General features: G+C 40.9%; 1 protein-coding gene across 1 annotated transcript in view; it reads right to left on the bottom strand.

The window, feature by feature from the left end:
- LOC131028826 (probable tocopherol cyclase, chloroplastic) overlaps positions 1 to 25,271 on the bottom strand; it is a 284,943-nt gene that overhangs the window by 163,808 nt on the left and 95,864 nt on the right. The window contains 1 exon segment of the mRNA XM_057959174.2: positions 384 to 553. Coding sequence (XP_057815157.2) covers positions 384 to 553 — 170 coding nt within the window.

Genomic DNA, 25,271 nt, shown 5'->3' with positions numbered 1-25,271 from the left:
CTGGACACAAATGAGAATGAAGTTGACAAAAATCATGAATACGGCACTAACAAAGAGGCGTGGATATGTTCAAATTCTGAATGTTTAAATCATTAAATGAAAATGGGTTAGTTTACATTTTTTTAATTGAAAAACATGTTATATATCAATGATATGATAACACAATGCTAAATTGCTAATCATACAAAAAGGAGTGAGTGGATGGCATAACAGTTTCCTATTTTACAAGTACATAATGATCAGAAATATTCTTCTCAATTGCTGATTCAAAATTTATCCTCTAGCGATAACAATGTCTTTGTGCTAAACTGATATGGCTCATTTCAAAAAAAAATCCAGACGAGTCATCATAAGCAAAAAAGTATTAAGAAGGCCATGCTTACCTGTAGAAAGACCACCTGCCATACATATTTGCCAATGTGGTTCAAAAACAGGAAGAGCTGCTAACCAGCCTGCAGTTGCCTTCTGTTTAGACCCAACATCACCCCAGCCATACACAGGCCTAGTGCTGTATTCCCAACGTGCAGTCTTTACAGTTTGGACATATGTAGACCTGCCAGGAATCAAAATAAAAATCATATTCACTACAGAGAAAATTGAACCAAAGATAATACATATTATGGATAATCAACAAAGGAAGAATTAATTATCTCAATGTTTTAAATGACCAAAGATGATAGATAGGTCTGCAAGTACAACCTATTAAGATACTTCCAGCAAGGGCATGTCACACACTCCCCCAAAAGGAAAGAAAAGGCTGTAATGCATAATAAATAAAGCTTACCAAAAACATAATGGAAACATCCAAATAAGAATTTGAAGCAAAATGTAGTCCAAACTACAAAAACCACCCGGAAAATACAACATTCACCAGCCATTGTTGGCGGCATTATTGTACATGAAAATACGACTAGTTAATTATGTGTAATTGTTTTGGTTAGTTGGCAACCGAGGGGTGGCAGTTGCGGTGTGACGGTTGGCACTCGCACCCCCTCAGTATCTTTATATACTTCAGAATGTAACTTGCAACACACGAATTATGAATAGAATAAAATCTCTTATACTTGTCTAATATCTATGGCGTTATCATTCTGCATTACGTGCTTTATGTTCTAAGTTATTCACCCAAGAGGGCAAATAGCGCAGCAGTACTTTTGCGGGCCTCCCGTAATGGAGGTCATGAGTTCGAACCTCGGGGCTTGGCCCCTCTCCGCCCCCGGGTAGGATGCTTCAATGAGGATGCCTTGGCCCTCAATTCAAAGATGAGGTCCTCCTTGTGATCCCACTGGTTCATAGCTCCAGTCAAAAGCACATGCTTAAAAAAAAAAAAAACATTCATAGTCCATGCAATTCAAAAGAAAGAAAGCACCCTATTGAATATTTTTTTTGAAAAAAATAAATAAATAAATTAAAAAAAAAAACGGTCCGTACGATGACCGTACCGTACGGATTTATAAATTTAAAAAAAAAAAAAGAAAAGTGGGACCACCGTGCGGAGGTCACCGCACACCGCACAAATAAAACCCCCCGCGCAAACAAAAGAAAGAAACAAAAAGAGAGACGAAGCCCACACAACCCCACATACGCCTACACTAAAACAAAAGTCACGCAACATTAAAACGCAAACAAGAAATAAATAGAAAGAAGGGCACGCCGCACCAGCACAAAGAAAACCACGCAACCCATGCCAAAAGTAAACCACACAGCCACGCAAGGGAAAAAGGACCGCCACGCACACAAGTAGACTACGCAACCACACAAAAAAAAGAAAAAAAAGAGGGACAAAGAAGGAGAAGGTCATTACAAAGGTGTCCAACGACCGTACGATTTTTTAACCGAAATTCAGTTATACCAGAGATTAATGGATTCAGCAGGGAAACGAAGTTGGAAAAAACAGCTAAAGGTTTCTTCCAGTAGCAGCCAGAGGGATAGCAATATCAGGGTTTTGTCATCAGGCGTACGTGTTTCAGGCAGCACCATGGATGCCAGCGCCCGACAGAAGCAAAAGCAGAAAGCACCACAGGCTGCAATAAGTGCGAAAAACACATTGACGCCCCAGAACATCACCTTTGAAGGCTTGAATGGGTCGGACTGACGGAAATGGTGGCAGGACACTCCCGACGATGATCTGGAGAAGAAAAACCTTTGAAAGGCACAAGTGGAGTGGGCTATTCGGATGCTCGTGTTTCCTGTCCGTGAGTATGAGGGTGCCCTACGGTTCATGGTAGACACCTTCGACAAGCACACATGCACCAGCACTTTCGAATACCTCGGGAGGGATGTTACCATATCCTTCAAAGCAAGGGACTTCACAAGGGTATTCGGCATTCCAGGCAGACAGGGCAACAGAATAGAATTGAAGGCTAAAAAGATGAAGCGGGAAGAGAAGGAACGGTGGATTAAATTAATCTCCAGGAACTTGACGATAGCAGAGTTGGACAGCGTGGCTAATGCCACGAAGGGTCAAGGAATCTGTAAGACTTTTGTTGCAGAGGGCCACTGGCGATGTATTATGGATGTCATCAAGAGCAGGTTGACAGGGTCGGGTAGGGCGTCGGACATCGCCCTCCCTCAGATTATGTTTATGAACGGGTTGATGAATGGCATCGTGTACAATTCGGCCACGTTACTCGCAGAGTGCATGTATGAGTTTTTGACGTTGCAGCATCACACATTTTATATGCCACACTACGCTATAGGGTTGTTCCTGGAGGCCACGTAGGAAGCAGTGCCCGAGGAGGAGTTGGAGGTACGGCCACAGGGACCGTTGGCAGCAGGTGAGCCTCCAATACATTATTGGAGGCACTTGGACATTGGGCAGTCTTCCGCGAAGCGGAAAAGGGCAGTAGATACGACCTCGGCTTCAAGGGAGCCTGACAACGGGAGGGATTCCAGTAGCACAGAGGAATCAGAAGCGGAAGAGGTGGATGATACTAGCAGGGCAACGAAGGAGTGGGTTCTGTTTGCCCCACCCCTGCTACCGATGGGCACGCCGTTGCCATCATCTGGAGTAGGCGGCACCTTTATTCCGGCCTTCGAACAAAGCCACATGCCATTGGCCCCCTTCAGCAATGGGTAGCACCACCGAGCCCAACCACAGCGGCACCTACGGAGGACATGGCAGAGTCAGGGATGGAGGAGTCACCGCATCGGGTAGTAGTCGTCGAGCACGGGCTGAGGGAGGTAGTGCATACAGAGTCTCAGGTGCGGTTGGACGTTGTGGGGAGTGACATCGTGGTGACTGTGTCTGCGTCTTTGTTGGAGGAGCCGACGACAGCGAACCATCCCTCGATCGTAGAGATGTGTGTCGACCCGTCGGTCGTGGCTATGCAGAGCTGGCTCACACAACGGTGGCACAACCGGAGGGAGCTGTTGTATTCTCACCGTGTCGAGAGACTAGAACGGAGGTAGTCGACTTGGACGACTCATCGAGCGAGGCACATGGACTCGTAGTTGGGAACGAGGCAGGGGAGGTCGCCTCTATTGGGCAAGCGCCAAGGGATGGTACACCTTAGGTGGCGGAGGAGGTACCTTCACAGCAGGATGCAGTTGTGTCCGTTCCACCAGAGACTTCACAGCCTTCAGCACAGACGGGGGAAGATATTGAGTCCTATCTAGCTGACATGGTTGACATGGTGACGAGGGGTAGGCGGGTGGTGGTTGCTGCCCAAACGCAAGCATTGCAGCAAGTGGTGGTGGAGCTAGAGCAGGTCTTAAAGTTTATGCGGGTAGGTTGCCCGACAACCTTTGCTATCTGCTTTGAGTCTCAGGGTTGGCCGACTACTGAGACAGAGGAGATGCTCTAGGCTTGGAGGTTGCGTCAGCCCGTTGTGGAGAATCGGGTGACGGCAGTTGTCCGCGAGATCAAGCAGGTCTACCGGGATGCCTATTGTACATTGAGGCGTACACAGCAGGACTCTGCGGTCCGCAAGGCTATGCGAGTAGCATTGGAGATGGAGGTGGCCAGTCAGCAGGCCTCATGGGCAGCCGAGAGGGCGCAGTCGTTGGCCCAACTAGAGGTGGCCCGCATAGAGATGGCTGAGACCCGGGCAGGGAAGGCCAAGGTAGAGATTCGTCTAGCGGCTGAGCTGAGTGTGAGGAGCCACGTGCAGCAAGAGTTGGATGTCGTCAGTACTGAGAGGAGTCTGTTGCAGACTCGGTTGGTATGCGCGACGGAGGCAGCAGATACAAAAGAGGAGTTGCTGGAAGCCGCACACATGGTGAAGACAGCTTTGGAGAAAGTATTGGTGGCAGAGCGGGATGTGACTGTATGCACTCAGCAGGTGTATAAGCTTCACGCCCGCTTGGCAGCCCAGACACCGGCATCTCAACCTTCTACTTCAGGGACGCTTCCTCAGCCCCCTCCCTAGTTTTTCTAATATGTATATAGTATAGGTTGCATGATCTCCATTTTTGTTGTAAGTCGCCTGGAGACGACTTTTCTTTGGGGGGGGATGATGTTGGCGGCATTATTGTATACGAAAATACGACTAGTTAATTATGTGTAATTGTTTTGGTTAGTTGGCAACCGAGGGGTGGCAGTTGCGGTGCGACGGTACCCGAGAGGGCAAATAGCCATAAGCATGTTTAGGAGCAAGGTAATCTCTAGGATTAAAAAACCACTAAAGAGTCCACAATGCAGAGTTTAAATGTGTCACCCATGTACCAATCTGAGCTGAAAGGAAGCAACAAAGTTATCCTGTCAGTGTCAGTTCTACCTTGCTTTCTCCTAACAACCAAGGTTGAAGATCTTATGAAGGGTGTCATATAAGTAGCCTAAGTCACAACGTTCGAATTCAAATTCAAATTCGGCAATCTTAAAATTCGGATGAAATTTGGCAAGGGTAAAAATTTGGAAAAAAATACATTAAATTTGTCTCATATAAATTTTATTTTTTTAAAATATAGGTAATATATTCAATAAATTTTATAAACATATAATATTAAAATTTTAAAGTACATCATATGAATTTATAAATTTATAACAATTTAAATTATATTATAATAACATTATATCATATATTAATATACGTTTAACAATTTAGCAAATAGACCTATTAATGTGCTGTCTAGGGTGAATCCTAGTGTGGGGGATGTCTCTGAATCAGTTTGGGGTAGACCGGATCAAGGTTGGCTAAAGATTAATTTTGATGGTAATTCAAGGGGCAACCCTGACATATCGAAAGTTGGATGTATCGCACGAGATGATGCAAGAATTATCCTTGTCAAAGGGGCTCAAAGGTTACCAATTGGCACAAATAATGAGGCTGAAGTTCGAGCCACCCTGATGGCAGTTGAGTTGGCAGGCAACCTCAAAATCCCAAAACTTCATCTTGAAGGGTGTTGAGCTCGCACATCCCACCCCGTCTCAAACAAGGGACCCTCGTTCTGCCTGCCCATGTAAGAGAGAGGGAAGTCTGTAGACAAAGTCGAACATCAATAGGGGCAAAATGCATCAAGGCATCAAAGCAAAGCCAAGTAAAAATATCAAAGTTTGGGCTTTAAGAGAAATCGCAGGAGGCTCTAAATGTGAAAACAACTTTGCTAAAAGTCATAGAAAATCGCGATAAAAATACCAAAAATCCTAAGAACACAGAGCAAGCGAAATGAGGAAGTAAAACCGCGCCCCTATACATTCACCAAAGCTGCAAATATCCCGTGAAAGTGTCAAGCATCTTTTGGGAGTCGAAGCAAAGTCTAAGTTCAGCAAAACGAAGTCATCATTTTTGTTGTTGCTAGTAATCCCTGTGATCACCGAAGAAGCCCCAACAAGTGATCGTAGCCAAGAATGGAGGGTGTATAAATATCGTGCCCCTCCAGAAACCTCTTCATATGCCGAGGTCGCCCCGTCACATTTGCTAAAATCCCAATAGAAGTTGGCCCTTGTAAGTCGAGATTTTTTAAACCTTTCAAATCGCCTTGAAAAGCCTTGCATCCGCCGAAGAAAGCTTGAACTCATTGATAAAGGGATAAAATGAAAGAAGTCAAGTTCTGAGAGCCAATTTGTATGTTTCAAAAAGCACAAAGTGCCTTAATACACCTCAAATCACCGATGAAAATACCAATAGAAGGGAGCAAGTTTTAATGTTTTAAATGTTAAAATTGCCTTTTCCCCTATCGTGTTTTACGAAGCCTAAAAGCACCAAAAAATTTCCAAGTGCCAAGTTGGAAGCTCACCTAAAATCAAATTCGTATGTTAAAGTGGAGGGAGCCTTTTAGCCTTCAATCGCCGAAACTTATGCCGAAGTGGGGGGGGCATTTAAATAAAGTTCGTATGTTATAAAGCAAAGTGCGCTCATTTTTTCCATCATGCCTCATTTCGCCAAAATATACTAGGCCTCCAAACGCCTTTTCTCCATCTAGCCTCCAAATGCTGAAATAAACCGTAATTGCTAGCAAGTCGAAACAAATAAAGTTCAAACTTTTTTTTGGTAAAAACATCTCCTACTAAGGCCACCAAGGGTATCAAACTAAATTATTGGGTGCCTCAAATAAAATTGAATAAGAATGAGTTAGAGTTTTCAGTTAAATGATGCGAAATATGTTTGTTTTAAACCTTTGACCAACCCGATGCAAATATTGAAAGCCAACCAAAAAATAAAACATCAAAACATAAATAATAAAGTTCGGGGTTCTTTTTGATGAATGGCTTTTGCTATCGCACCATTGAAAACGCCGATAAGAATACCAAAAAAGGGATATGATATTTCAAATGACAAAAGCACAAAGGGTAAAGTTCGGTATTTTACATTTCTAAATGCATGGTTGATTGTTCCTTGATTTACTTGTCTGTGCAGGAAGAATGGCGTTGTGAGGATCGAAAAGGCAAAACCACCAGTGGGGCGATAGGAGGAGATCCAACACACGGACAAAGATGTGATCTTAATGAGGCCACAAAGTGAAGGCGAAGCACGACAATGATAAAGAGCAATTTGACCAGATGAAAGATACAGCCACAGCGCAGGGAGGACCAAAGGGATGTTATTCCAAATTTCTGGAAGGCATTAGCAAGAACACAGTGGTAGAGCTCAGAATGCTACCCAGAGTATGCAAACTTAGAAAATGCACAGCTGGAAATTCTAGAAAAATCCGCTTGTGTGTAAAACAGAAATTGCTTTATTCTAACATAACTACCTATGGGCCCCCATTAATGCATTTACAACAAAGGGGACACAGGTTAGTTATTTCCCAACTACCTGATCTACCAAATTGATGAAAAACAGTTGTAGGTAGCTGAGCAGGTAGTTGAAAAAGGGGACAACTGGGAGTTACTAGGCATGGGTTAAAGCTACCAGGCTTCTAGTGGACAGATTGCAGCCATTGGATGAATTAAATCCTGGCCACTGATTCAAATTGTAAAATCTATAAAAGGTCGGTGCCTCTCTTTTGTAAAGGAGAGAATTTTTAGAAAGTTAAGATAGTGATGTTTTAGCAATTAGCAGATTAGGAGTAGAATAGGACTGCTGGACAAAGATTGTTGTAATGGGAGTTGGAACAAATCAATAAACATTGAATATGGTGTTTGTCACTTTGTTCTCTTCTGTTTGCATGGTTTCTTTCCATCAGATTAACTAGTTAATGTTTAGTGATTCAGAGTATATGATTTGGTTTCATGTTCATACCATTGGGGGCTTCCTGATTGTAGGTCGTCCTCGTGTATGGTTAGTCTGAACCCTTTTATTGTGCTTAGTTCAACTATAGGTGTTTGTCTCAGGTTGCGCCAGAACTGGGTGCCTGAATAAGTACCTCCAATCTGAAAATCCTTCATTTCCTTGGAGCTTGCACTATTCTTGTGAAGTTGTGAGGGTGTCTCTGGCAAAACAAGAATTAGTTATTTGAAATTTGTCTACCCATAGCACCAATTGTTACAAACACTATACTTAGGATTCCTAAACCCTATCCCTTTTGCATTTATTTTTCCAACCTGAGATTCAGAGCATCGTTAGATGCAGGCCAGCTTGTTGCATCCGTAAGTCCCCTCGTGTTTACCAACAAAACAAATCACTGTCTTCTTGTGATCGTCTTAGTAGCACTAGAAACCTCCTTATGTAAGAGAGAATGGCATTATCTCGATATTCTATTCCGTGTTGACCGAAAGAGTAGCAGTACTATTTCCCGCATCAACAAAGGGGACTCCAAGATAGTTACGAATGCAATTCTTGATGGATATTCCCAATATTGGCAAATAAATAAAGTTATTTATATTATTTGTACAAAACTTAATTATTTTCAAGACTTCAAAATCTCACATATTCGACAGGAGGGCACTAGGGAGGCCGATGCTTTGTCCAACCTAATATGTGAGTTGGACCCCCAAGGGATACGATGGTGGGACAGCTCAGGGGCCGATGTGGCATGGGTTGTTTGAGCGGGTACTTGGAAATGATGACTCCTACCATTGGGATGTACGAGCACGCTAAATTTACTTCCTTGTTTATTCTCTCCATGCCAATCTTACTCCATCATTTAATTCAATTTGCCACCCAGAATGATCATTATGACAAGTTTTATGTGATTGGACGGATGCGAGGAGGAACGTTTTCTGTCATGCGCACGAGTTGCAATGGTCTTGAAATCGAACTTTCTGAATTTGTAGCCATTTGTTTCTTTTGAGTTAAGCCTTTTCTCGATTTTTTGGAGTGAAGGTGTGGTGTGGTGGCAGAGCCGTAAATTTTAACCCCTCAAGCTGGATATATGGGATGTGAGTTGGACCCCCAAGGGATTCAGTGGTGGGACAGCTCAGGGGCCGATGTGGCATCGGTTGTTTGAGCGGGTACTTGGAAATGATGACTCCTGCTATTGGGATATACGAGCTCACTAAATTTACTCCCTTGTTTATTCTCTCCATGCCAATCTTACTCCATCATTTAATTCGAGTTGCCACCCAGAATGATCATTATAACAAGTTTTATGTGATTGGACGGTTGCGGGGTGGCATGTTTTCCGTCGTGCGGACGAGTTGGCATGGTCTTGAAATCGAACTTTCTGGATTTCTAGGCATTTGGTGTAAATTTTAACCTCTCAAGTTGGATATTTGCGATGGAGGCCAATTTCACTTTGCACTCTACCAAACAGGAATTGGCATTTCTAGGGTGCATCTCAGATAAGCACTTGGGTGAAATTTTTCTTTGTGATGAGGAGAAATTCTTGGATATCATCAAGCGTTTGTTGGGCCACAAATACTTGGTTTCTGAGTTTTGATATACAACAAACAGGGACATTGTGTCAATGCTGGTGGCCTGGGGTCTCTCCTTAGGGACCAAGTCAAAAGTTAAATGGGTGGCTAAAGCGTGTGTCCCTGCTCACTCATTGTGTGGCCTGGTTTCTCTGCAGGGGAGAGCAGTTCATGTTCCTGGGCAGGGTTTGAGACGTCCATTTGGGGAAGGAGTAATGCCAGACTGGGTGAATGTGGAATATCGATCGTTCATGCTCTGGCGGGATGGTGCGGAACATGTGGCAAGGGCAGAAGAGGTGCGAGAGGCGTGGGAGGATCTACTGGTTAACATCCGCTCAGCTGAGGTTGCAAGAAAAATAGCTTGGGCTGTAATATCCCTACTATAATGTTATTATTTGTTGTTAATGAATAACTTGTTATTATTTTATTCATAACCTATTTATTAATATCATGTTCAATTTTTGTTTTTGTTTAACACCATAATTATTGTTTGATAAATTATAAATATTAATATCACTTTATAATAAATCCTATTAATAAAATATCATGTTTTATTTTTGTTTATACGATAATCATTGTTTGATAAATTATAAATATTAAAATCACTTTATAATGAATATAAATGAAACCCGAAGGAGAAAGAGGAATCGGATTTCTCTTAAATCATTTCATTTACTTAATCATTGATGATGCTCTTGGAAATTGACCGATTCATGGTCAAAAGGCATGAGGTTTGGTTACGGGATGTCTCTCCCCAAAGATCGCAAGTGTTGGGGAGTTTAAATAGGCTGCAATCTCCCTTGGGAAGGCACTGACAGAAACTAAGATGGAAAAGAGCATAGGGGAGAAGAGAATAAGGGACAACAACAGGTATGGATTGGTAGATAATGTGAACTGCTGATAATATAATTTTAACATGGCTAATTCAGCTAATAGTTTGGATACTATTAATATCATCAATATAATACAATGCAATTAACACTATTAATATCATTAATATAATACAATGTAAGTAACACTAATAAATCAAATTAATATGGGTATTACAATTAATACAGTTAATACGAAGTACTCATGATAATTTAATAAATTAATACAAAGTCATCACACAAAGTTAATTCTATCAACAATATTAATTCTGGTAATAATAATACAGTTGATACAATTTAAGAATGTAAAATAATATTAACACAATGTTTAATAAGACATGTTTTAGATGAGGATAAGCAGTTAATATATTCCACTATAACACTGTTAAACAGTACATTACTAGTATAGCATGAATGATACAAGGGTTGGTATTAAATATGATATAAGGAGGTTTATGGAATATATCGTAATGATGTTAATAAATTTCTGTTAAACTTCTAAGGGAGAAGGAGGAGAGTTGTAAGAGGGGAAGAGTGTATGAGCATCTTCCTAGATATGCCACCTCGAAGTGGGACAAGATGAGCCCATAGAGGCCAAAGGAGTACAAGGGTAAGGTCTTTGGGTCTAGGGAAGATGGTTTCTAGGACACCCTTTGCAATCTCTTCCTCCTTCCCTTCATGGCACATAAATATAAGAAGACCAATCATAAGAAGTAGGAAAAAGTGACAAGATGGGGGATAACGGTTAGGGAGCACATCCCTAGGTAGACCACTCCATATGGATGGCATGGGCCACATGGAGTCAAAGGGATGGTATATCCACTTTGGTCCTAGGATGGAGTCTCAAGGAAACCACATCAAAGTCGCTTCCCCCACTTCCTTGTGGTTGAATCTCCTTAAGTTTAATGTTTAATTATTAATTAGATTAATCAATGCAGATTTTTATAAGATTCATCTAATGTTTCCATAATGTAAAATGGTTACGATAGTCTCCTAACATATGTGCAGGGTTTACATCAAGTCTAGGCACTCACTAAACTTAATTGCTGCTTGGAAATTAAGTATAATAGTAGTTTTAGAATACTTCTTGGGCACATTACACAAGCGGCAAAGAAGAAGGACCATCACAAGCAGCCAACGACTAGTGCTGAAGTTGGTCAGGGCTTTGATCCTAGCAAGAGTCTGAAAATCAAGTAGGAGGTTTTTTGGTTTTCTGTTTCAATTTTTGCTAGGTTTGTCTGGAACGGGTAGTCGGATAGTAGTGCTGTATGCGTACAGCCTTTAATGGCTTATGGTTAGTCTGTTTATACTCTTCTCTTAGAGTTTTGGGGTTTATCCCTGGCTTTTTTATGGACTAAAAAGATATGTATAAAATTATTTTACTTTCTAATATAAAATCTACAAAATTATTGATCAAAAAAAAGAAAACGATTTAACAATATAAATTTATATACTTATATTTATAAATGTTTATATGTTCCGGATTTAGATTACAAATTTTTAAACTGTTATATAACTAAATGAAACTAAAAATTTTAATTATACAACAGTTTAAAAATTTATATTATTAAATATTAATATTAAACATTTCAAAACAATTTAACAAACCTAAACTAAAAAGGAAAAAATAGCAGCAAATTAAACTGAAAAGATAATTAACGCAAGGAAAAAATAGCAGCAGACAACGTCACGATAGAGTAAAATGGAGTCGTGTTCTGATATTTTCACACATCGCCCCATTGCAAACGGGGACCCCCTACTTTTTAGGCCCTCTCAGTCTTTTGGTTTTGGTTTTTGGGTCTCTTCGCGGCAGTCTCTCCAGTTTCTCTGCTTTGCAAGTGTTTGGGGGTCAGTTTGATCAAGTCTGCTTTTCGTTTGAGCTAATTTGGCTAAGTCTAGGGCTCGTTTTGTCAATTTTAGGGTTTCTACCTTCAGTCCTAGAGTTTAGGGGTTTCTTTTAGGGTTTTGGAAAAACTGAACTTAGAACTGGAATTAGGACCCTTCGAGGAACCTCCCAGTAAAATTTGAGCGCAATCAGACTAACTTTTTATTTTGAGAAAGTTCCTATTGTTTAGGGAATTTATTGTGTCCCCGAATGTCTTCATTTTGCCAAAAATCAAACTTGCTATTTTCAGTAATTTCTATTTTTAGTAAATTTCTATTTATAGTAAGTCATTCTGACGTCCTGTTTTGGGGTCTAACACTGACGTTTTGAAAAGTTTCTATTTTTGGAAGGTTTGTTTTTGACAAGACCATTCAAGTAGGCAATGAAGATTGAACATTCACGACTATTTCTAAATCTGAAAGGTTTGAAAAGCAGATAAAATAAGCAAAATTTGGCTAAGTGTTGGCATCAAGTCCTGAAATGGAAAGCTCGAAAATTCATCTTAGTCCGGGAAATCACTTCAGATCCACAAATGGCAGCCTAATGCGTAAGTAGCTAGAATCGACTAACTCTAGATGAAAAAGGATCAAATTCCAAGGCAAGGTGAAATTGGCGCCCTAGGAGTCAGCTGGGCGCCAAAGTTGATGCATCATGGAATTCATTCCACAGTCAAGAATCCCTCCCTAATCAAAAATCCGCCCTAGAGTTTGAGGGGCACCAAATTGAGCTGCTTGGGAAATCCTAAAATACAGTGAATCCTTAGCCAAGGCAAAAATCCGCCCTAGGAGTTGAAAGAGCACTCAAGGAGAGGTGTCATGGAAAAGTGCAAAATGAAGAAATTCCACGCCCAAGTCCAAATAGCGCCCAAAGGGAGTGAAGGGCGCCAAATCCACTAAGGCATGGAAGGAGATATAAGTCATAAAATTATTTTCCATGGCATTTTAGCGCCCAAGAGGGCTTAAGGGCGGCAAACTTAGGTAGTCATGGAAAGAAGAAAAATGATGAGATTCCTTGCCTAAGTGTTCCTAGCGACTAGGCATGAGGTGAGGGACTAAAGTGAAGGTTCCAAGGAAACATGCAAAACTTGTGAAAATCCTTGACAAAGTGCCATTAGCGCTCAAGAAGGAACAAGGACGCCAAACATGATGTGCAATGGATAAGTCAAAAATGCCAAGTTCTTTGATAAGTGTTGACGTGTCTGAAATCGCATTGTTGCAAACTCCATACGGCCAACGCAAAATAGAATAGCCAACTGATTATCCTACTCTCTCTTGAAATAAGGAAGTCTCTAATGCTATTTTCTAAGTTTGATCAAAGGAGACTACCTCAAGGTTTCTTTTGTCAGGTCTTGACTACAGGATTTTTCAGTGGCTTGATGTGTTTATGCTGGAAACACAAGGGGGACTTACGTTGAACTGGTAATTTATACATAAGTTCCCCGGAACTTTTATGATCTTTCTATCAGATGATTTCGGTTAATTTGATACTGTTTTAATGGGGCTGCAGATTTTCTGAATAAAAAAGGGGAAAAAAGAGGCAAGGATAGAGAGAAAGAGAGACATGAAATGTAAATTCTAACTAAAATAGCAAATTCAGTCAAGCAAATAGACACCTCCAGGAAACTAGATTAAACATCACCAGCTGCTCAAGCACAATGTTTGCATAAATCCAGTGCAATCTTCAAAGGAGAAACAAGATTTTCATGTTATCAAGTACAATATTAGAACTTCTACATTCATAGTATGTGTTTGATAACCGAACTAAGTATGAAAGGTCCAGATTAACCATGCAGAAAGAAAGGCAATCAGCCTTTCCCTAATGGTGTGGACTGCAAGGATTCTATCAGATGCTTGATTGAAAAACGCTATGCAAAATAAATAGACATAACTGAAAGATTTCTAAATTAAGTGAAAAAGGAGACCATGCACTCACAAGGAAACTTGAAAACAGTCTTAATTCTTTGCATTAATTCTTGTAAATTTCTCCAGAGCTTTCGCAACAATCCAAGAACTTCTTACAAAAGAGAGGGAAAACCAGTCCCTTAAATAGGCTTCAAAAAGGATAAATGGCCTAGATTTAATCTAAACAAGTGGCCCAGATTCATCCATAAACATAGCTGCCCATAACCATATATGGGAGGCAAATATCAACAACCACCCCAAAATGGACAATAACTACCCAAAAAGGGATAATTACAGCAATTTGAAATAATCCCAAAAGGTGCATCAAATAAAGCTTTACAATTGTTGACCAAAAGTCAACTGTCACCTTTTTTTGCAAAAGTGCACTTTTAAGATTTAGAGGGAAAAAAGCACTTTTGAGAAATTACTTTCTCTATTTCGGTCTCACACTTCTTTTCTAGAAATTGATCCTGGCCATGCAAGTATTCCCGACATAAATCACGACCTGCTGCCCATTCCTCGCGAACGTATTCCTGGAACCTGATACATAACTGGAAGAGCAGACTGAATGGAGGAATGGGAGGATGGCGAATTTCATATTGCATGCCTTCAAGATACTGGTCCACGTGTTTTAAACCGTCCTTCCAACTAGAGGGATTACGCTCAAAGCATAATATGTCTAAATGGAACTGACCAGCTTCTTCTATTTGGTTACCCAGTTCGGTCAATTTGAGGGCTCTTAGCTCAGTGTCTAGCACATCGGGCGCAGGACGATCGTTGGCTACAAATGCATCGATGTCGCTCTGGGAAGGCGAAGCAGGTATACAATCCATTTCTACAGCATCGTCGGACGAACTGGGGTCTTTTGAAGATGAAGTGACCTCTGGCCTCTTTATAGGAATCTTTTCCCTTCTTGTTCTTTTGGACGTCCGAGTCCCTCTGCAAGCCTTAGCCTTCTTCCTTTTCTCTGGTTTCTCAGTTCCTTCCCGGGGTGCACTAGATGTTCTTTCATCTTCTGAAGACTGAGAATCGAGGCTGCCCATTAGGTGGTAAGTGAACTGGACTCCCTCATGGATTAGCCTTTCGATCTGCTGATCTAACCACTGATCTGTGTACCTTGCTGAGGCTGCCATGACTGCCTAGAAATCAGTGATTGGGTCCTGGGAGCAAGAGATGCCTTACTGCTTCAAATTCTCTGACCTGGAGGCAATTCCCTGAATCTGTGAGCTGATCTGGGACCCGACGGTATTCAAAGAGTCGCATCTGCTGCACACTCAATCTAGAATATTCCCATCGCCTGACCTCGTAGTCATCAGAGCAATTCTTCCAATAGTTTTCAACTGATTCCTTTGCTCTGTACCTTCTACCATAGGCTCTTTTTGCCAGATTATCATGATCGAAATATTTTCTTGGAAAATGGTCCTGCAGGCCATAAGAGGCCAACTCTACAAGGGACTCCTCTGCTAGGGTAGGGGTCTTCAAGTGGACATCATGGTTGCCTATGATCATAGGGAATGTGAATCCAACCTGCTTGCTTTCTCGAAGTAAGATGTCAGCCGGGCGTGACTGCCTTGCAACCTCCATAAGAATTACTTTGTCGGTTGGGTACCGTGGAAGTCGGAGAGGGGCACCATCGAAGCCAGCTATTCGGATGTAGGAAAACCTTGGGAACTGAATGAACCAAGCTCCATACCTCTGTACTAGAGTAGTAGCTTGCTCTGAGAGCCTTATGTGTAATCCCCCCTGCATTAGCCTGACCAGGCGCATTGTGAAGGCATCATTGACGCGTTCATACTGACCAACTACATAAGCCGGGCTGCTCTTTTCCCTCTGAGCTATATCTTGGTAGTGCAGTTGCGGGTAACAATCATAGACCTTCACCTGACTGGGCCCATTCCCGATTTCACCTTTCATTATCAATCCTGGCAGTGGCTAGTTCTTGGCGAACATATAGACCAAATAAGAGGTCATGGTGAAGTACTTCTTCGTTTCGAGCTCAATCAACTAAGTGTGGATGTTATCGCTCATGATCTGGGCCCAGTCAAACTTAGACTTCCCGGCGAAGACCTGCTCTGTAAAATAGAACATCCACTCTTCAAACTAGTTGGACTTAGGAAGTCCCATGACTCGGCTGAGCAACATGACCATATCCCAATGCTCATTATGAAAATCACTCCTAGGGGTCTTTTTCACAATTCTGGCGCTTGAAGGCCTTTTCTCCTTGAACCATTCTTCGTTGATCAGTGCTTTGCATCGGGCCGGATTCATATCATATGCCCCTTGTGCTTCATCTATGGTTGTAGCTGTGGGATTGTTTGGAAAGGGGATGTCAAATGCATCACCAATGGCCTCAGGAGAGAAGTCGACGATAGTAATATTCCCGAGGAGCACTAGTCTGGAATTCGGTTCATAATGTCGAGCAGCCTCTACTACTAATTCATAGTTTTGTATTGCTGGAGGAAATCCCGCTGCTTGGGCGATGCCACTTTCCACCATCTGCCTAGGCCTACCATATGCGTTGGGTGAGAAGACCCGATTCCTGAAGTCTTGAATATCGATATGGCCAAGGTCGGTATCACCGATATTGTCCCAGACGCTCTGAACCTTCGACTCCCTCAATCCTCCCCTCTGATATTGATACTTCATCATTTCAACCTTACGCGGGATATCTGATTTGGATGCTCGTGAGGTCTCGGCTGCAGCGGGCATTTTTGATGATTCCACCGCCGATTTAGGCATTTATCCTGCACAATCAGATGCGGATAACGAGGTGATACAAGAAAAGCAAGGCGGGTTACATAAAAAAATGCTCCAACATGCCGGGATTAATTTAAAATTTAGATTGGACATGGGGCGACGTTTCTAGCTAAAAAGGGCTTGATCAATTCTAACCACAGCATTCATGAAGATTTTTGATTGCGAATTTATACTTAACGCTTTTTGGATTTTGAATTAATTTCAACAGAGACAAAGCATGAAAAGTTCTCCTAAGTTTGAAAAGAGATGCAATTTCTGGTGAAGCCTTAGGGGTGAATTCTAAATTTCAAGTGCCTTGAGCAACGTTTTATGAGCGAAAGAGATGCAAATTTCAAGAAATCAAACATTTTGATCAAATTTCACGCATTTGTCTATTCGATTTAAGCATTTTCAAATGATCATATGAGACAAAGCTTACTTACCTGATGAGAGCGGATGGCAAGAGATTGCCCGACCTTGCCACGTGAAATGAACGAGCGATCCTGCAATGTTTCGAATTCCAACAGTTATCTCTTTGGTTTAAATTTTTTCGCGATTGTTGGACGAGAGAGAATTTATCATTTTAAATGGTTTTTACGCTGGGCAATTGGCAATTTAAATTTGGATGCTTTGGAAAAGTTTAGACAATGCCTTACCTTGAATATGATTTACACGAAATGGCCCTGTCTTCGTTTCAAATCTGTCATGATCTCCTTCGCACGAAATGCAGCAGCATGGAGGGGGTTTATCAAATTTTGGATTTCCCAATCTGGGCCTGCGCGCAGCTATTTTGGAGAAATGGAGGATTTTAAAATTTCGAATGGTGCCACCTTTCAACTTCGAACCTTGGAGAGTTTGGGGACCCCTTTGAAATTTAAATTTTGCCTTCTATTCAATCCCAAGGGCAAACTTCAGATCAATAACGCTTTCTTCTTTGCAAGTTTCACAAATTTCGCGTTTTACATTTTGCGATTTGCAAGCTTCTGGCGAATTTCGGAGCTCTCAACGTTTTGGCGAACTGAAGTCTTCGGAGGAATCACACTACTTGCAAGAAAAACTTCGGACTTGGTTCAGGCAATTTAGCGTTATCTGCAAGCTTCTAGCGAATTTCGAAAGTCACCACCTTGGAGAAAACTTCGGACCTAACACCTCTTCTTTTGTGATTTGCTATTTTTCGCAATTCTAACATGTTGGGGATTTGGGCGCTTGAAGTGCATTTTGCAAACAAACTTTGGAGCATTCAACCTTCCGCGATTTTGGAGATTTCTGGACTTTTCGGGCCTGAGGTATATTTCGCGATTTTAACGCTATGAGCCTTGGGCGCTTGAAGCACATTTTGCAAACCTAAACGAACTTCGAAGCTTTACGCCTCGTGGAGAACTTCGGACCTTTATATCTTCTTTGCAAATTTGATGGGTTTAAAAAAATTCGAGGCTAGGGTCCGAAAATGGGTGTGTAAAGTGAACTTCAAACCTGGAGGAGTTTTTGAAAGATTTCGCACTTTATATCTTTTTTCCAACATCGCCCCAGGGTCCGAAGATGAGAACCTTAAGTGATTTCGGAGCTTAAAGCATTTTTGGAATACTTCGTGATTTTAACGTTTTTATCCCAAGGTCCGAATTTGGAAATACTTAAGTGATTTCGGACCTCAGCGCCTCTCTTGCAACTTTCGACACTTTATGTCTCTTTTTCCAAAATCGCCCCAGGTTCCGAGAACAAGGACTTTAAGTGATTTCGGAGCTTGGGCCACCTTTTGCAAGATTTCGCACTTTATCTTTTTTTTTCGAAATTTCGGAGCTGGGGTCCGAAATTGAGATTTTACGTGCTTTTCGGACCTAAACGCCTCTCTTTTATAAATTCGATACACTTTCACTTGCCTCTCCAGGGTCCGAAAATGGATCTCATGGCGAGTTTCAGGCCAAAACGCTCTTTTTACAAATTTGGAGCTCCAACGCCACTTTTGCAATTTGCCATTTTTTAAATTTCGGAGCTAAAGTTCGAATTTGGGGCTTCAGGGCGTTTTCGGACCTTGAAGGTCTTTTGGGAATACTTTGCGTTTTTACACTCTCCAGCTTTCGCCCCAGGGTCCGAATTTGAGATTTTATAGTGATTTTCGGACTTGAAGCTACCTTTTGCAACACTTAAAGGCATTTCACATTATTTTCGCACCAAATGGGAAACATCAAATTTTGAAATTTTCGCCCCAGGGTCCGAAATTCAACCCCCTGGGCAATTTTGGCAACTTTAACTTAGTGAAATTTTAACCCCTTTGGGCCTCTGGGTCCGAAATTTGGCCCCTAACGCAATTTTGAAAACTTACATAAAACATCGGACCTCAGACCAGCTTTCGCCAGATTCCACAAATTTGGATTTTGGAGGCTTCGGAATCCTAAGGCATTTGGGCAAGTTTCGCGACTTCAGCATTTTGGTCAAGGAGTTTGACCCTTCATCAGCAAGTGAAAATCATCCTTCATTCAAATCCTTACAAACATTCGCGGGAATAAACCTTACGTAGTCCGTTTCGTAGCTCTTGTGCGAAAAACGACGACTTTGGTCCTCGTGTGACCTTTAGGCGCACTGCCCTTGTTTGGCGGGCTTCGCCAATTTCTACTACCTTACGCCTATCCAAGGCGATTTTAAAACTTCGAACGAACTCTTGGCACTCACGCCTGAGGGCTAGACTAGCCAGGAGGATTCATCGGCTCACTTCCTTGACATCATCACTTTACGGACCAGTCGCAGACTCGCTCAAAAAGACGCGAGACACTCTGCGCGAAACTCAGCAGGGCAAAGACGAAAGGCTCAAAACAGGAAGGGGGACCCTGTCGGCGACAGGGAGCGTGTGCAACGCACAACAATAAGGTGAATCCAACGCCCAGGTGACAGAGGTAGGCGCTAAAGTTAAGTTGCCATGGAAAATGAAGAAAGTTCAAATTTCCTTGTCTAATGGAGAATAGCGCCTAGGAGTGATGTAAGGCGTCAAAATAGTTAAGGTAAGGAAAATCAAGGAAATGAAGAAACTCCTTTACAAAGTGAATTCCATGCCTAGGATTGAAAATTCAGAAAATCTTCTAAGGCATGGAAATCCGAGGGATCAGGAATGGAAGGAAAAGCAAGAAATCACCTCCGAAAAAAATTTTAAATTTCCATTTTTAGACCTCAAATCTTATCAGAATTCATAATTTTTTGTAGTTTTGGAATCGTGAGAGATTTCTCTCTCTACTATACCCGGGTCCTAAATTTTAGGAAAGATCCTAAAAAATAGGAGATGGTAAAAAATTGTTGAAAATCTCCTCAAGAGCGAGGAAAGCTAGAAAAACTTCAAAGAAAGTCTTCCCGAGTCAAAGATTCTCTCTACTTAAGTTTTCTCTCTCCTAGGGTTTCTTGACCAAGTGGCGATTGGTTCAACGCATGATGAATAAATGGAGCATCTTTTGCATGTTGTCGTCGCATGCGAGAAAGGTGGACACTTATGACAACATGGCAATTTTGCATGTAGAACATTCAGTACATGTGGGTGAATTTGGTAAAGATGGTGCATTTACTGCACAAATGGATGCTATTTTGGGTACTTTTGAATTAATTGTATAGGGGCATGATGGGTTATTAATTGTTGATTCCCACCTTGTTGCATCATGTGTGAGGAATCTTTTAGCGAAAACCCTAATTAGGGTTTTGCATGTAATCATGGCCTGAGGCCTATATAAAGCGGTGACCCCCCTCATTTGAAAAAGGAGGAGAGATTGTTGTCAAAGATTGTTGCTAAGAGTTTTTTGAAGCAAACACTTATACATTGTTCTATTGTTGGTGTGTTCTTGTATTGTTTTGAAGCTCGCATGTTCTCACTCTCTTTGTATAGATTAGATTTGCATTCATGCTGTTAGATGAACTAGATTTGATAGGGTTGCTTGTTGCAAAGTCTGAGCTCATACTTTTGGTGTGCAGCTAGCTGTTGCATACTGTGCAAAGTTAGCATGAGCCTTCGTTATATGTGTATGCTTAACTTCAATTATCAGTGGAGATTGTTTGATTTGATGGTTTCTATTGGTGATTTGAAATTCCTTAACACACCCACTGAAGATTGCACCGCCTTCGTGTAGTTATGCTCTGTTGGCGAAACGAAGCGTGGTTAGATTTTGCATGAGTGATCTCGTCTCCTTGTTCGTAGGATTAGATTAGTCTAAGCTTAGTTTTCTAAACCCTATCCCATTTAATTTCATGCATATTCCAAATCCAAAAATCCAAAAAATAGAGCTTTCATTGCAAATCTTTCGCATAGAAATCCTTGAACCCGCAAGTTTGTTAAGATCTTCAGTGAGTATACGTAAGGCCCCTTGGGTTAACAGCAAACCCATCAACTAACTGAGTCACGTCCACGTAAAAAAGGAACCTTGAGATTAGTCGTTTGATCTTTCTTTGCAATCTTAGTTTATGGTTTGATTTTAAACAAGAGGAAGTGAAGTGACCATTGGAAACTTTATTCTGTGTTAGATGCTGTCCTAAAAAAACATGTCAACAAGTTGCATAGAAGACCTCGCGCAAAGGCATCGCATTGAACTATTGCAATCATCCAACAGAACTAGAGGTGACGTGCAACATGCTTCGCAAAAGAGATGAATCTTTACAGATTATGAGTACTATGTGTGGGGTTTAATGGGCGGTGACACGCTTTTATAAACAAAATGTGTGAAAAATACCAAAAAATTAATGCCAGAAACCCTAAAAAGCATTTCAGAAAAATATTTTTAAAATAAAAAATGTCTCGAAGAATGGGAATCCTAGGACGAAAACCCTAGTGATTTCAAAGGATGATATTGTATAAAGACCGTAATTCAGCTGCACTGGATGTAGACTCTAGCCACATTGTATTTATCCAATTTGCCATTTTTGTTATAATGAATTGTTGTTGTATTTACTAATGTTAGAGAACTATTTGAATATAATAAAGCCATTATTGTAATAAGAATGAGATATGGATTTATACCTTTTATTTATTGTTCATTATAATAAGAAGATTGGGAGTTATTTTAACAATTTGTTGTTTGAAATGTAATGATATTGTTGATACATAAATAGTAATTTTAATCTAAGTTGTTTAAGGTCCATGTGAATGCTAGGGTCGATATCGTCGCTATTCAAATAATCAAAGTTTGTAAAAGGTTAAGAATTAGATTTGCGTTATTGTTTTGGCTCGGGATATTACATGCCTTGCAAGGAGTCTTCGCATACAATCGAGAAGTATGTCTACTTTTTCGCTTACTCTAAGGTTATCATAGTGAATTCTTGAGGAACTTGCTTTCATTTGGCTTCCTTCTCCACGTGTTCCTTCACAAATATGTCCCACAAATTTACTAAATTTTATATGAGTTTGTCTTCTCTTTCTAGATTTGATTGTATAGGTTCTCCAACCAATTGTCCCATTTATATGGCCATTTCAACCTAACTTCTTTGAATGCAATGACACCAAATATTTATTGCTTACCTTAATATGCAATGATTTAAGTATAGTTAACTGTATTTATACATACATGATTGATTCACATTAGAACAATAGAGTATTTCAGAAGATTTAAAAGTTAATTCTTCATTCATTCAATGCTTGACCAATTGTAACCAATTCCTTTGTCTATGTGAATTTTATAACAATATAAAGCCTTGACTTCCAAATGCAAAATTCTTGCAAATGCAATAGATAAATGTCTTGATCCACTATAACCAACTCCTTTGTATAAATATTTTTTCTAACAATAAAAAGCATTCAAACTTTTGCAATTGTTTCCCATGTGCAAAAATAGTGGGGAATCATATTGTTTTAACTTTTCAAAACAGCTATGAGTATGAAAGCAACGAGAAGTAATCACATGAAAAGAAGGATACTCGGGTCAAAATGTAATGTCCTATTGACTTGTCTAAAATCATATTGCTACGACTCTATCCGGCCAACGCAAAATAGAATGTTCTCGCCGAGTATCCTATCCTCTCTTGTATAAGGAAGCCCTAATGTTGTTTTTAATCAATCAAAGGGGACAACCTCAAGGTTCCAAATATCAATTCTTGATTGTGTTGACGTGGCTAAAATCGCGGAACTACGACTCCATCCTGCCAATGCAGAATAGAATGCTAAGTATCCTATCCTCTCTTGAGATAAGGAAATCCCTAATGTTGTTTTAAATTGATCAATGGTGGATGACCTCAAGGTTTCGATTGTCAGCTCTTGACTGCAGGATAGCTCAACGGTCAATGCATTTTGCTGGAAAAACAAAGGGGACTTACGGTAAGACAGAATTGGTTTCGCACAGGTTCCCTAAGATCTTACAGTCTGATTTCACCTAATTTGCCTTTAACATGATGCTACTTTAGCTTGACTTGCGGGTTTAAAAAAACAGAAAAAAGGGGATAAGGATAGAGAGTAATAAGAACAGCTATCTAATTTAACTAAGACAGCATATTGAGACACATAGACGGAAATCTTAAAATGACCATAAATTACTTTGCCAGCAAACGAGCACAACTAGGTAAAAACCAGTGCAATCATCTAGGAACTTTAAATTTTCAAATTGCTGAATACAAATGCTGGACTTTCACACCCATTCATTCAAATTTAACAACCGAACTTAGCATAAAATTGGGCTCAAACTAACCATACAGAGGGAATAACAATCAATTATTTCATAATGGTATGAACCAAGATTTCCATCAAATATATGTATAAACAAACTATCTGAAAATTAAATACATTTGCAGAAATTTAAAAAAAGAGGTGGGGAAGAGGACCATGCACTCACAGTAAAAATGACACATCTTTAACATCCATTAAAATCTGTATAAATTTTGCCAGAGTTTTTGCAACAATCTTTAACTTTCTGCCTGAAATAAAGGAGAAACCAACTCCTTTATATAGAGCTTTCAAAATGGATGAATGGCCAAGATTAAACTTAAACAAGTGGGCCAGATTCATCCCTTAAAACAAGGCTGCCCATACCCATAAATGGGAAGCAAAATATCAACACCAGTCATAAAGTAACTAAAACTACCAACTACCAAACATAAAGTTGCTCCAAAAAGTGCACTTGCACGGAGCTCAAAATTTACAATGACTTTGGCAGTTGGGAAAGAAACTTTATGTTTGAAAAAGTGCACTTAAGATTTAAAAGAAACATATATTTTCAGGAAAGCACTTTTTCCTTCCCCGTGGTGGACTTTTTCTCTACAAATTAATCCTCTTCATGCAGGTAACCTTTCCAAATGTCCCGGTGTGTCGCACGTTCCTCCCGAACGTACTCTTGGAATTTTATACAAATGGGAAACAATTCCTCATTAGGGGGAAAAGGACGATTGCGCATTTTGAACTTTGTGCCTTCACGATTAAAGTCGACTATCCCTAGTCGCTCACGCCAATCCAATTGTTGATCTTCGAAGCGCAATATGTCTTTATGCAGCTTGCTAATGCACTCTATGTCCTCCACAAAATATGCAGTTTTATCGAGCTTCAACCTGGCATTCCATCGTGGTACTACATCAGCATCCTCCATGGTATCCGTCCAGCCAATGACCAATGCCTTATGGATATTTTCACCGCCATTTTCAATATGGGATAGGTCCATCTCACATTCCTCCTGAATTTCTTTACGGTGCCTGCCATGTCCATCTTCATGCAAACAATCCAGTACAATTCCTTCAAAGTATTGACATTATAGGGATCTAGGATAGAATGGATTGCCGCAATCCGAGCATGAGTCCAGAAAAGAGCCCTCATGAGTGGTTGAGCTAAGGCAACCACCTCCTGAATTTTGGCGTACTCCTTTTGCACCTCCAGCATTTTGATCCGTGCCACTTGTATTTCGATTGTTACTTCAAATACACCATTAATAATCTTATTTCCCTTCTTTTTAATGCTTCGGATCCATTCCCTAACGGCCTCGACAGTGTCACGCACTCCTTCAAATTCAATTGTAGTCTTTTATGCCAGTGCCAATGCGAGAACATGGGATTCAGCAGCATGCTGCAGCGGTTTCAATGGGTGATCAATGTACCCCTCAGCTTGCTTAGCACGAGTCTGGTACATATCTCTCTCAGCGGTCATTTCGTCGAGCTGTCTGAGCATATTCTGCCCGGAATCTCGAAATTCTTCCCTCTCCTACTCTTTGGTGGCTCGCCCTATTGGGATGGTCGTGACATTGTAGTCAGCCAATGCAATCTAATATGTTGGTTTGTCTGTGGGTGGGGTAGCAATATGAATCATGCAGTTCCTTTGCTTGTCTTGGGTAATCCTGGAGTAAGTCTTCGGCCTTTTCCTGCCTTCGGATTTTATTTCTCCTATTCAAGAGAAGATATCCTCCAGGTTAATTGGTGGCTTGAGAGCTGCTTTCCGCTGCGCACGAGCAATTAGCCAGTCCTGAGGGATGGTCTGTCTAGATGTAATTGCCAGATCCTCACTCTGTTCTTTGGAGGCCTCAACTGACTTGCCGCCTATCTGTAATTGATGGGGCATAGGAGGAACGAGTGAAATATCCAATCCCTTACTCACAGCTGAGTTCTCTCCTACCTCACTGAACAACTGTTGGGTATCCTTTTGTAATGGTTGCTCTTCAGTTCTGCTGGGTTCTTAAGTCTCATCCCCTTTCTGCTCTCCCTCAATAATGGTGTCATCTTTGTTGTCGCTATTCAGTTGCAACTCATGCCTGCTCTCCTGCGTGAGCTCATCT

The sequence above is a fragment of the Cryptomeria japonica genome, chromosome 5 (assembly GCF_030272615.1).
Source record: "Cryptomeria japonica chromosome 5, Sugi_1.0, whole genome shotgun sequence".
Taxonomy (NCBI): Eukaryota; Viridiplantae; Streptophyta; class Pinopsida; order Cupressales; family Cupressaceae; genus Cryptomeria; species Cryptomeria japonica.
This window is presented reverse-complemented; position numbering and strand designations above follow the sequence as displayed.